Source organism: Melopsittacus undulatus, chromosome 3 (genome assembly GCF_012275295.1).
Source record: "Melopsittacus undulatus isolate bMelUnd1 chromosome 3, bMelUnd1.mat.Z, whole genome shotgun sequence".
NCBI lineage: Eukaryota > Metazoa > Chordata > Aves > Psittaciformes > Psittaculidae > Melopsittacus > Melopsittacus undulatus.
In genome coordinates this window covers 64,684,872-64,698,261 of record NC_047529.1, presented here as the reverse complement: position 1 = coordinate 64,698,261, position 13,390 = coordinate 64,684,872, and the positions used below count along the sequence as shown (strand labels likewise).

Here is a 13,390-nt window from a genome sequence, read left to right as displayed (position 1 = left end):
CTCATTAACATAAGTGTTAAGCTTCCACCAGTAAGTTCATGGCAGCAGTGGCGTGTGTACTGTGCATACTGTGTAAGTTTTGTGAGAAAAAACAAGGCCTGACCTCAGTTCCAGGAAAGGAATGTAGGTCCTGAAGCCAGAGCAGCTATAAATGGCTTTTGAAAGGTGCTGTTCTTAAAAAGTGCTTTTCCTTCGGTTTCCTAGGTTCAAAGACTGTCTGTGGGAAGCATCCCTCGTTGCATGGTGGTTGTTCTAGAAGATGACCTAGTGGACAGTTGCAAGTCTGGTGAGAATACAGCATGTATCTCATATGTTTGTACCATACACATTTTTATTTTTATGTTTGAGGTGTATCTTTGCCAAGCAGGCTGTCAGTGCTGAGGGCTTCTTGTGTGAGCTATGTTCATTTCTCACATTGCTTTTTTAGCTTTGATGTTAGCATGGTAGTTGAATAGTACTATAGAAAGTGTCATACATCCCCATGTTACATCTTGACTGTTTGACTGACTGGTTTCAGTAAGTAATTTGTTGTGACATACAGAAAGTATATTAAATCTTGTTATTGTGGGAACACCAAACCTCTTGAGGAGATTGGTTCACATTGTCACACAGCATATGGTGTGTCTCTGGGTTGGAGAGCTAGGTGACCTGACCTCCTATCTAAGAAGTGCTGCAGGTGGAGAAAGCTACTTGGCATTCAAAAAGGAAGCTAATTGTCAGGAGGATGTATGAAGAAGTGACAAAAACCTCTCAGATAGGCATATCCTCACAAGAAATGAATTTCTGGTTGTGCTTTCTCAGAAGAGCCATGGTGGCCAGAATGTTAATGAATGATTCTGGAATTCATTACTGAAGTTACCAGAAGTCAAATAAGTTTTGATTAAAAGTTTTTATAATAAATCTAATTGAAAGAAGAGCTTCTACAGCTTACCATGAATTCCTCTTTTCTAAAAGAGGAAGCAAGTAGGGCTATACCTTCAAGTATTCACCTCCCTTAAACAGAAGTAAGAACTCAAAGCAGCTTCCTACCATAGACACAAGCAAGGTACTTAATGCTTTAGACTTGCGGTAACTGCAGGTTTGCTTTTTCTTGATCTTTTTAACCTTATTAACTGTAACAAGAGGATCTCAATTGCATTCTTGTGCATTACATCTCATACATCCATATACCTCAAGTCAGGTGTTATTTTACTAATTTCTGTTGTTACTTCCAGGAGATGACATCACAGTGTATGGAGTGGTAATGCAGAGGTGGAAACCTTTCCACGAGGGTGCACGCTGTGACTTGGAGCTTGTTTTGAAAGCCAACTATGTTAAAGTAAACAACGAGCAGCTGGCAGGCGTTGTAATAGATGAAGAAGTCCGCAAGGAATTTGAAAACTTCTGGGAAAGGCATAGGAAAGATCCCTTAGCAGGTTAGTAGTTGAAAGCCTTTAAGTAGGACACATGATCAGGCAGAGATTGAATCAGGAATGAAAATACAGAAACTAAAGTAATTTTTTCCCCCATTATTGTGTCCCACCACTCATTCATCTAGTAATATATTTTTCCCAGTATGGGAATATGAAATTCTTACCTTAATATTACTGAAAAAAGATACCAAACACGCTCCATTGATCCTCCATCTTTTGAGACTTCTAGTCAGGTGTTTTGTGAAACATTTGTTAACAAGAAATGAGAAATAATATATTGATCAGGAAAAAAGAAAAGTGTTTTTTACTCAAGAAAGAAGCAGCATGCCTTTTAGAAGAAATAGTGTGGACTGGATCTGCTTTTAGTCAGCATAGCTGTTGACTCTGGGGTGAGAGATCTGACTCACTGTCTCTGCATCCCAAATTAAGCGGTGAATCTTCACCATAGAGCTTAGTACATCTCATCTTTAACCTAACTCTTGGATGTGTAGGCCTTTGACTTAGGTGCTGCAGAGCCTCGTATCAAATACGGAGAGAGTCTTCCAATTCATAGTGGCTTCCAGAACATCCAGAGTGTTTAGAGTGCTGGCTCCTACACTTACCATGGTCTGCAGTTAAACACCTAGGAATTAGTATGAGTTGTGCCTGGAACTCTGACCCTCTCCATAAACTGAGTGCTTCCTCCTGAGCAGCGTGGAAGTTCAATGGATTCTTGGATTTCTGCCACTAACCTGTCTCAGGCTAACACTGTCTTTTAAAACCCTGAAAAGGGCTCAGTCTTCCTTAAAATACAAACAGGAGGAAAAGTAGGTGTGAATGCTCCCCATGTCAGCTTAAAAATTAGCACATGCACATAAGAAATTGGAGATCTTGTCAATGACAAAGATTCTTTCCTGGAAATGCAGTTTAATTTCCTGGAAAGCAATTTAATTGCTAGCTTCCTGCTGTTTGGAACAAGAACATTTCTTCTTCCTGCTGTTTGGAACGAGAACATTTCTTATCAACATGAATAGAACTGTTCAGAAAGTAGTTCAGGATCCTCTTTGAAGCTCCTATTTAATCTTCAATTCTCAGAACAATTTTTGGAAGCCTGCAGGGAGCAATGTGGTTTTAGTCAATATTACCCATTCAGAATAAATAAATTAATATGAGGTGGCTACCAGAAAATTGAGGTGGAAATTGGAAAGACCATGGCTGCCCAAGATGTCTGTTTCAGGCTGTCTGAATTTATGTTGAAACTGAAGGTGAGATCAGATTTGACTAAGGAGTCAAGGCAGTGGCCATTTCACAACAGGATGTGTGTACATTTACTGTTTTTCAAGAAATAATGGCAGCTACTACTCCATTCTGTGTCAATCAGTTCATGATGCTGTGTATTCAATGTCCCTAAAAAGACATCTATGGCAGCCTTCTGAGAGAACTTATGCAAGTGACTATTTTTCCTGCATACTAGCTAGAAAGAAGCAGGTAAGCTGCTCAGCAATCACAAGGCAAATGAATCTGAAGTAAAAGAGAGGCAACTGGGGAGTTAAATCTCAAGTTACACTGTGGCTGACTGAAGCTTTTTAAATCTCATTTTTGGACAAAGATGTTAATTCCTTCAGAAGATCTCCGCAATAAATACATATGCCTCAAGTCATCTTTTAGGTGCCTACACATTTTGCCGGTACCATGTACTTGCATCAAATTTAAAACATGAAGTTAACTCAAAAGTGGTCACTGTTTATTCCCTAGCAATGGGAGTTATGTATAGTGTTAAATCTGTGATTCCTTACTGTGCTGTTGGTGTCAAAATCTCAAAGGACAGAACTAATTCTGTCACAGGCCTTCCAAGTCAACATCATTATGGTAGAAGACTGAAATACTGTGTTGCTGGGAAGAGACACAGAAGGGCGGGAAAAAGGGACTTTTGACACAGAAGAGACAAAGAAGGAAAATCAAGACAATGATGAGAAAATGAGCTGTGCTGTGGGTGTACAGGTTTAGAGCAAAGCTCTTCAAGTGTTAGAATATTTCTTAGTTTTCTTGAATGCACCAAACACTGGTATTCAAGGAGATAATTTTGAAGTCTGGAAGCTTTTATGTTTTATTCTTTATAGACCCTACGTTTGATCTGTGAAACAAAAGAATTTGCAGGATGGCATTTTGTTAGTGCCATTCCTCATGATATTTAGACTGTAGATTCCTTAAATTGTGATAGGATTGGCTTTGCTGCTTGTGACTGTGGAAGACTGAACTCTGATATAATGAAGGAAGTTTGGATCAAACAACTGCTTTGGGTCCAGTTTCAAAAAAAAACAAACAAGCAAAGCCCAAAATCTCCTTCCTGCCCTGTTGCCCTTGCTCAGGAAGCAAGAAGCAGACCCAAATTATTTCTGAGTGTACACAGAACTGTGGACATCAGGCAGTTATTTGATAGGGTACATAGGAGAAACTGAATTTTACTCATGGGGCAGTGCTGAGTGCCATTTTTTGTTCTGTTTTAGGGAGAAATGAAATTTTGGCTAGCTTGTGTCCTCAAGTTTTTGGATTGTACCTGGTGAAGTTGGCTGTAGCCATGGTGCTTGCTGGTGGTGTGCAGAGGACCGATGCTACTGGAACTCGAATCAGAGGTTAGTATTGTTTCCAATAGTATCATATCCTTTCTAACAGTTGTTTCCATCACTGCCTTCTCCCACATGCCTCCTCCCTCCAAAATCATACCAGTGGGGTTTGGAGCATGATCATCCTGGTTACTTGAGTGAGAGCAACTTTTTATTAATGCTGAGTATTCTTCCAGAATCTTAGAGAAATCAAGTGGGTGTCTAGACTTCCTCTTTTAATTTTTCCCAACTAAAAGCAGGCATTCAGGGTTCCAATACATAGAATATTAAAGGCAGTTGTTTTAGATAAAACAGAAACTCACTTTTTATTGTATAAGTAACGTTTTGAAATGATTTCTAGTAGAATATTCTCAGCAATATTTGGAACCAAAGGATAGAATATTAATGTTTCCTTCATGTGGATCACTATACTATATTGAAAGGAAAAATTAAAGTATTCATTTTACTTCCTAATGCCAGACTTTTCCATCTGTGATTGTCAGCACATCTCACTTAGCTCTGTTATTCTAAGTTATCTGCCTGCTGATTCTCCTTCTGTTGTTATTAGATGGCAAATATGCCATGTGCCAGGTGGTATGCAGGCTGTAATCTATGTAGGCCATGATGATTCTAAACCGGTATATCAGTATATACAGATACAGGATTTTCTGAATGCTCCAGCAGCTAAGTAAAGTTATAGACTTTATATCTGAAGTTGTATTAATATTTTACAGAAGACGATGAAATCATTTTAGAGCACTTCAGTGAGATTGTTGTAGCCAAATTACTGACTTCTGTAATTTCATTTTGAAATTACTGAGTTGTGTAACTGTTGGCAGTGTAACAGAATTAGTTAAGAAAATAACCTGCTGGTTTTATTAGTCCTTTTTGCAATAGTTCAAGTAATTGAATAGTGGGACGATAACTAAAACCTGGTATCCTTTTGTTTCATGTTCAAGAGTAAGCTGAGCCTGAGAAATGTGTACTCTAATGTGTAAGAACTGACATTACAGATGTACATCAAATTCCTGCTGCTACTTTTAAGATATTCCATTGTAAATATTTGGTTTGGATGCAGCAATATGACTACATCCTTTTATTAAACAGTATATTTATCACACCAAATAAATAGTGCAGTCTTAAACAGGATTACGTATTATAATGCATATATAGTGCTAAATGTTAGGTGAACAATGAAAAGTATTACTTGATTCTGAGCATTTTGTGTATATCTTTCTCTGTATATGAACTGTCTACTCCTACATCAACATTTTCCCCCAAGGTGAATCGCATCTTCTGTTGGTTGGAGACCCAGGTACAGGGAAATCCCAGTTTCTCAAGTATGCAGTAAAGATCACACCACGCTCTGTGCTTACTGCAGGAATTGGATCTACAAGTGCAGGTATGTGCTTCTTCAGCTGGAGTGTTTTTTTCACTCGAGTACATTTATACAGAGGTCTTCTAAATATATGAACATATGTGCTCAGGTTGTATGAGCACAGCTGAAGCAACAAATATGCGTGGAGGCATATGAAGCCTGATATGCTTCTATGCAGAAGGGCAGTCCTGCCTCTTTTTCTGTATCTGTAGAGCAGTATGATGAGCTTCTAATAGGGAACCTTAAAAGCCTCATCCAGAGGCACTTCACACTGTTTTGCTAGCAGAGGATGATCTGGATGTGTATTTTTAGTGTTCTTCCCAGTTATGACAAATATGACATCTTTCCAGAGCTCATACTGTGATGGGCTAGCATCATTTGGTTTCTCCTAAACAGATACTTTCCTTTCTTCTGTTCTTTTACATGTTCTGGTCAGGTGCCAGTTTAAATTTCTGCTCCCTTTCTGGAAATTCACTCCCATGCTGAGGAAGTATTTCTGGCTTATAAAGGTGGTTTCAAGATGGTTTCAGAGAGCAAGCTTTCTGTTTGTTTGTTTGTTTAATGTAGGCATGTCCCAGCTGGCTCTGAATACCAGGTATCTTTACAAACTCTTCTGGGGACAATGTGCGGGTTGTCCCCAGATTACACCTGCAAATGACTTTATTTGGGCAAATGACTATATTACTAGTACATTCAAAATCACAAACTAATTAGGGACATACCCCAGTGTCTCAGCTGGCATGTGTACCTTGAATGTTTCTCACTTAGCGAGTGCTGCTTTTCATTTTGTCTGGGAAGCAGCATTATTTGTACATGGGAACAGTAGAGGAAAAATCCTTCCCAGTTCTGTAGCTATGTGTACATGTGTGTAACTGGGTCTTTTGTAGCTGCAGAATTGGAACGTGATGTTGAACATGTACTCTTACATGCAGGTAACTTGTTAAAAAACAAGTTTGATTTTCCATTCAAACTGTTGACAAATAGGTCTAGAGGGAAGCCAAAGAGAACATTTTGGCTCCTCATAACCTTTTTGTTCTGTGTAAGAACTGGATTATTTAAATTTTGTTAGGGGACTGACAGTTTTCTGGAGTGAAATTCTGCCATGCATTTCAATGTAACTTTGTCCACTTTTGTCAGTAGTTACCTCCCTGTGTCAGCTGCTCTTGACCTGATATTGCTGTTGTCTCCTTCACTTCATCTCCCTCCTGTACTTCATTTTCCATGTGATGTGGTTTCCAGCTCAGCCATGCTAGCCATATTCAAAGACATTTCTCTCCTTGAAAACCAGTACTGCAGTTTACAAGCTTACTGGGTCTTCAAGTCATCTACATTTCACTTAAATATTCCTTACATTTAAAAGGCCTTTTGCTTCCCTCTCTTCTCCCTTCCCTCCAGATCTGACAGCAGGTGCATCAAATTTCCACCTTAAAATTCTGTAGGACCCTTGTCACAAGTGAAACTAGAGTCTCTAGCAAGAAATCTTATTAACCCTAATTTAATTTCAGGGAGTCTTTCCATGAAACTTTCCCCTTAGAACTGCTGGACTAAAAGCATTAATTTCTAGCCCAGGAGTTTTGATGTAGTTTGAATTATTTTCTTTGCCTTCCTCCCTGTGCAGTAAGTGTCTTATGAATATGTACCTAACACTGATTTTGTCAACTTGCTCTTTGTGCAGAAGTTCTAAGTGATGAAAATTTAGAGAACTATTAAATTGCTTTTCTTTCCTTGTCATAATTGTACACTTGAATTACCTGTTTCTGCTTTCTCATGAGAGTCCTAATGCACATTTTTCCTTCCAGTCTACAAAGACTAAATCTGTAAGTTCCACGTTCAACTAGTTCCTTACTTTGTATAGAAAGGAGTCTGCATTGCAGTTTACTTCCTGGCTCTGGGATTACAGTCCACATAGGACCAAAAGCACACTTGGGATTTGGTAGGCTCTGGAGAAGTGCTAAAAGCTGTCTTGCATCTGGATTCCTCTTTCAGAGAAAACTGCTGATATCTAACCAAGCTTTGGTAAGATTTTGTGCATTAACAAGTCTTTACCCTTTACCCATCCAGTACTGGTTTGGGACACAAGTTATTTATCAACCATAGAATTACAATTCTGTTTCCAAAACTGCCTATCACCGTGTCAGTTTTTCATAGTTCTCTACTAAAGTGTTATTTGTTCCGGGACAACGTACCAGACCATTAGCATTCTCCTTGTGACAAAATTCCCTTTCCTGCTCTGCCTTAGGTATCATGTGCCTTGATATCCACTATGATTCTTTGAGGACCTGTAGTTCCATGTGCCCGCTGCATCCCATGACCCCAACCAGACCTAACTGGAATTGCTTCCCAGAATTTCAGAAAAGAGTGACTCAGCTCTGCAGCTTGATTTGCTGCTGGGCCTCTGCTCTTCCTGCCTGTCCCAGGGCTGTGTAAACACAGTCTGTGCTTCATCAGTGTTTTGCCTGATTCAGAAAGTATGACCCAGGCTTTTGTGTTCTGTGTATGGAAGACCTTAATCTTTCTTACCTCACCAAAAGGTTCAAGTTGCCTGCTTGCTGCAGATAACCCTTACAAAGGACCAATAATCTGTTCTCTGGTCTGGAAAAACAGAACTTTACCTCCATTCCCTGGATAGCATTCCTGAAAATTTCCTTGCTTTATTAGGCTGCCTTTCTTGCAAACAGTAGAAATTTTCTGTTAGGAGTTCTCTGCAAGTTCAGGACTTCTGTGATGATTTGTTCCTCCCACCTCTCTTTAATGAAAGTTGGCAGCCACAAGACCAGCCCACATTCAACAACTCATTTGACCACTATAGGACTGTTTTGTAAATAGAAGATGGGGGAACCATCTGTCCCATTGTCTGGTTCTGCCTACACAATGCTCAGTTATTTTAAAGGCCTGGTTCATTTTCCCCCACTAGTCTCAACTGAGAATCACAGGGAGTAATTTGAGTACACTGACTTTATAGAAGTTGATAGTTTTCCAGAAAGGTAAAGACTTAGTGAGATTTAACAAAATCTCTTTGTGGGTTCCCACCTTCCTCGTGAATTTAACCTGTTCTTAACTGTTCTGCAGTCCCCAGAGCCATAGTGCTGCTTGTGCATCTTTGGATGAGATAATCACTAGTATGAAAGTATTTAATCTACCCCTGGAGCTTGAGATCTGCAGTGATCACTTGAGTGGTGTGTTTGACTCCATTAGGATGGGAACCAACACATGCGTGCTGCCGACACTTGTGGACATCTGGGCCAGAGTCAGGTTGCTGGTGCATGTTTGGCTATTCGCATTTCTGCAAAGTTGTGTTTTGTGCTGTGTCCCTCCACAGATGGACTACTTAAAGAATTTTCTGAACTGCATTTACAACAGCTTGTCTAAAAATCTGGGAGATGATCAGCTGTTTCTCCAGCTCTCCAGTTCTGTACAATATGCCTTCCTGAGGTGTGTGAAATGCAGCCTTCTGGCCCCTTCATAGACAGCCTCTATCACAGAGCCTTGAGGGTACTGCCTTTTTGCAAGGTGTAACATTGTCCATATCATGCCAACACCACTTTGCTACTATGTTTTTCTCTTGTTTCATTGAAGGCAACTAGCTCAAGGGGAAAGGTACATTTTTCACTTAAGCCTTTCCCTGCCAGGCAGGCTTCAGGTGCTAACAGGTGTCTCTCCTCTGATCTGTTAGAAACCAGAGTGGCTGATGTGAGCCATCCATACATGAATATGAATGGAGTACATGGTGTTAGTATCCTGAGGTACTCAAGGCACTGAAACTAGAGTCTTTTTTCTCTGTAGATACCTCAAACTGTCCCTGTTCATTCCCTAGTTGATACAGGCCAAGGCGGTAGGAGGGAACAGTTTTCCACTGTGGATCCATACTCTTGCCCTAATAAAATTATTACTAGAGGTACAGCCTTTAGGCCATTCTTCTCCCATCTTCACTTCTACCACAGGATTCTTACTTTTTTTTCCTAAACAATCATAATTGCATATGAACTAAAAGTATTTTCTATCAGCATGTACCTTGAAAATAGTTTTGTGAGAGCATGACTTTGTTGGCTGTTCTTTAAACACTTGGGCCTCAAAATTGAAGATGCCTTAACTCTGTAGAAACTGTGTTAGACTCCTTGAAGGAATGAATTTTGAAGCTGTGATCAAACCTCTTCAAAGACATGTGACATCTGTAACAATGTCTTGTCTCTTGTAGATACTTGAATTCTCCCTTAATTTCCTCTCAGTAATGCTGCTCCAAGATGCCTTTGTCCTGAGACGCAGCTTACCATAACTACCTGCACGCAACAGATTATATAGTCGAGTAGATATCTATCTTTAGAAATGTTGCTCTGTTCTTTCATCTATATTTGAAGACCTGTAGTTAGGATGGACAAGAAATAGGAGCATAATCTTTGCAGTGTTGATTGGAGGTTTCAAGTCTTGCGCACATGTGGCATAATACATCCAGGCAGGCCTTCATCAGACTTTTTTATCCTGCTGCCGAAATGGCAGGCATTTCAAGCAGTTGGTTTCTGGATAGATATCACATGTCTTCAAGAGTTCCTTTTACCATATCATAAAGCCCTTGCTTCTTCTCAGGTCATATCAGTGTAGGTCTGCCACACCCTTCTAGTGAGATAGGACAAAAAGGAGGACCCCCTTCTGCTGAAAATTTGGCCTCTTCATCTCACGGTCCAGGGGTGTTAAAAAAGTTCCTGACATTCCAGCCAGTTCATAATGCTGCTGTTAACACATAGCTGTCATCTCTTATATCTGGTATGGCCCTTCTGCGGCAAACACACCTCCTTCCTCCGATTTTCTGTCTTCAGGAGAGCCAGTCACATCCCTCAAGCCAAGGACAATGAGTATGCAGCCATGCCTCCAAATTAACATAAACAAAAGTTGGAAATGTTGAGGTGCATCCTCACTCCATCCCCTCTTGAGGGCCTCTTGAAATTCCAGATAGAAACCGGGGGTTTGCCTTTAACAAAGCATCCCTAGCAACTTCAACTTTAATATCACACACTGCATAACCAGCTCTTAAGCAGAACTTTAACTGGAAACATAAATACAACGGGATGGCCTACTATGAAGAGTCCCACATACATTGCCAGCCCTTACATACAGTTGTCAGTTTTGTTGCATCTTCCTTGTTGGCACTGAGTAGAGCTCCCCAGCTAGCAACAGCCCCAATTAACCCATCATCTCTGGACCAATATTCTGTGGCTCTCACAAAAATGAGAGAATCTGCAGGCTTGCAGACCATTTTCAGATGCCAGTGGCCACTCTTTCTAGCTGCAAGTGGCCAGCCTCCAAACTGAGCCAACTTCCAGAAAATGAGCAGTTGAGTCCCTACAAAGAAAATAACAGACTGTCAGATCATCAGATATATCTTTGTGACTTTGTCACCCAGATCTCAGGAATACACATTGCCTGCTGAGCTATGAACACATATACTGTGCTTATTATGGAAAAGTTGAGTTGATGCAGCTTTGAAGATTGGTGGCAAGGATTGGCTTGTTCAGTGTATTTTTGTAGAGCCACTGAAAATGTTAAATTTCACCAGTCTCCATTATGATGCCGCTGGAGCCTTTTCAGTTTTTTCAGACTCAGAACATCATAGTAATTCAAGCCAAAGGTGATGCATAAACAAATCACAATGATTGCAGAAGAAGGGACAAATTTCAAGCTAGATATACAAAATCCCACCTGTGTTTTTCATCCATAAAATGTTACCTTGACCAATCTGTCCACTTCTTTATAAAACAACCTGGAAAGTATTATGATAATCTGCTAATCGAACTGAGTCTATCTGATGTAAAAATACAGTGGAGATGCATTATCAGTCCTGCCAATAGGAGTTGTAGCACTCCCCTGTGTCTTGGTGGTCTCTGCAAGTGAAGGTTCATGGGAAGGTGAACTCATCTTTGAAACTGTAATGCTGTGCTGTCTGCACCAGCTGCCTCTGTCATGTATAGTCTCCTGTTTCAAAACTTTCAAGACATCAGGGACAAGTCTTTACAGAGATGCCTTATATGCACGATATCTTTTAATACCACTAAGTCTGTGCTATGATGTTGCCTGCTGATCAGACCTGAAGCCTCTGGAGTACTAGAATTTGACTTCTCTAATTCCATGTCTTGGAATGTGATTTTGCCAGGAAATGTTATATTCAGAAGACACTGCGTAAGGACTGCTAAGATCTGTACAAAGGTGTATAAGACTTGAGAGGTATCCAGTTTTTCAAAAAGCAAAAACGGACCATTTCTGTTGCAAAGATCATGACGTGCTCCTGAGGTACAGGCGTTCTCTAGTTTCTCCAAGCACAGCAGGGCTTTTTCCTGTAATTAGTGGACCAACTGTATCTAGGATGTGTTAGCCTTAACAGGTGATATGGTGCCGAATGCTACTGCAGCCTCATGCACAGGTGACTTTTTTTTTTCCTCCTGAACAGAACAGATCTTCACTTTCTGATTAATTGGTTTGCTGGGTGACAGTTTTGCTGACTGTATTTTGTAGTTGACTCTACAATAGCAGCAATATAGCAGTAATGGAAGCAGTCTACTTTCATCACTTTGTGGCATGTGCTTTTAAGAAACCATGCTATTGATGCATGAATTCTGGTTACAGCTTGTACTTGCTTCATGTTTTCATTTGAATCTTCAATAGGTGCAAGGGTTTGAAATACTGCTACAATAGCCTTACCTCAAGGCACACTTCATTAGCCTGCCAAACTTTAGGCAGGTAACCAAATTATTTACATGCTTACATTTAAGAGATATCTTAGATTTACAAATAGAACAATAAAGTGCATGAAAAATCTCAAAAATGTCACTTTACACCTTAGAGTTGCAATATAACTGAAAATCAAAAGATCTTTTTTAAAAGTCCACATAATTTTAGCCCTCAAGTGAAGCAATTGCTGTTTTGTGGGACGAGTTCTTTGTGTTAAGTTATACAGATACTGGAGTGTTAGTATTTCTGAATTGCTGATCATCACTTTAAACAATTAGAGTTGTAAGAGCGCACATTAGAACTAGGGTTCCAAATATTAATGGATTTCATTCAGTCAGCTACCACAGGTACTACTGGGTTTCCAAAGAAGAAACAAACATGTGCATATACATGTATATACTCAGATCAGGTCATTCCTTTCCAATTTAAAAAATATACACATTAGAAATGAAGACAATTTCACTAATGACATGGAAAGACAGAAGTGCTAACTGCTTGGAATGTCTTCATTCCTATTAGAGAAGGCAGAAAGAAAAAAGGCTCTGTTCACAGCTGTACTGTCAGTCATCATGAAATCTACCTCATTTTTTTTTAAGAGTCTGGAACCTCCAAGGGCTCACAGTTTGGGTGGTTACTAGTAACTAGCAGATCTATATTCCTGTATCTGGCATGACAGATAACAATTTAAATGCATAAGGCTAAGGAGGACTGGAATGAATAACTAAATTCTTAGTGTCATAATTATGTCTGAAGTCTTTACAATTTACTGCTTAGCTCTTTTTATCTTCAAGGATGCCTCAGGTAGTAGGGTGGCTGTGCAAGAACTTCAGGGCAGGCAACGTAATCTAGAGTGTGTCATGCCTGCCACAACAGAGTTTTTGCATTTTGATTTTTACCAATTGCCTTAAAGGGTAGAAAAAACCAGAAAAGCATTAAATTTCAGATGTTTCAAAAAACCAGAGAGCAAGCCTCTAACTTCCTTATTACTGAAAAAAAAACCCTACAGGAATAAAGCATACCTGAAAATAAATTTACCAATCTGCAGTCACACACAATTGTACAGAAGAGCTTTTTTTTTTTTTCATTCATGCTATTCCTTTATGCTGCTTCAATTTTCCAGTAATTGCTTGAACACTTTCACCAAATGGTGTGTGGTATTAGGGTAGCTGAAAAGGGTTCTTTCCTGAGATACTTGCCCAAATCCACGTGAAACACTGTCCTTAATGAACCACAGTTTGACTAAGCAGCAGCAGGATATATCCAAGATAGCAGATGGTAAATCTCAACTTGGATGCTTTAAG

General features: G+C 39.7%; 1 protein-coding gene across 2 annotated transcripts in view; it reads left to right on the top strand.

Moving 5' to 3' along the window:
- MCM9 (minichromosome maintenance 9 homologous recombination repair factor) overlaps positions 1 to 13,390 on the top strand; it is a 47,269-nt gene that overhangs the window by 8,325 nt on the left and 25,554 nt on the right. For both annotated transcript variants that reach the window (XM_034060511.1, XM_034060510.1), the window contains exons 4-7: positions 205 to 286; positions 1,215 to 1,415; positions 3,899 to 4,024; positions 5,277 to 5,396. In XM_034060511.1, coding sequence (XP_033916402.1) covers positions 205 to 286; positions 1,215 to 1,415; positions 3,899 to 4,024; positions 5,277 to 5,396 — 529 coding nt within the window. The remainder of the gene's footprint in view (positions 1 to 204; positions 287 to 1,214; positions 1,416 to 3,898; positions 4,025 to 5,276; positions 5,397 to 13,390) is intronic.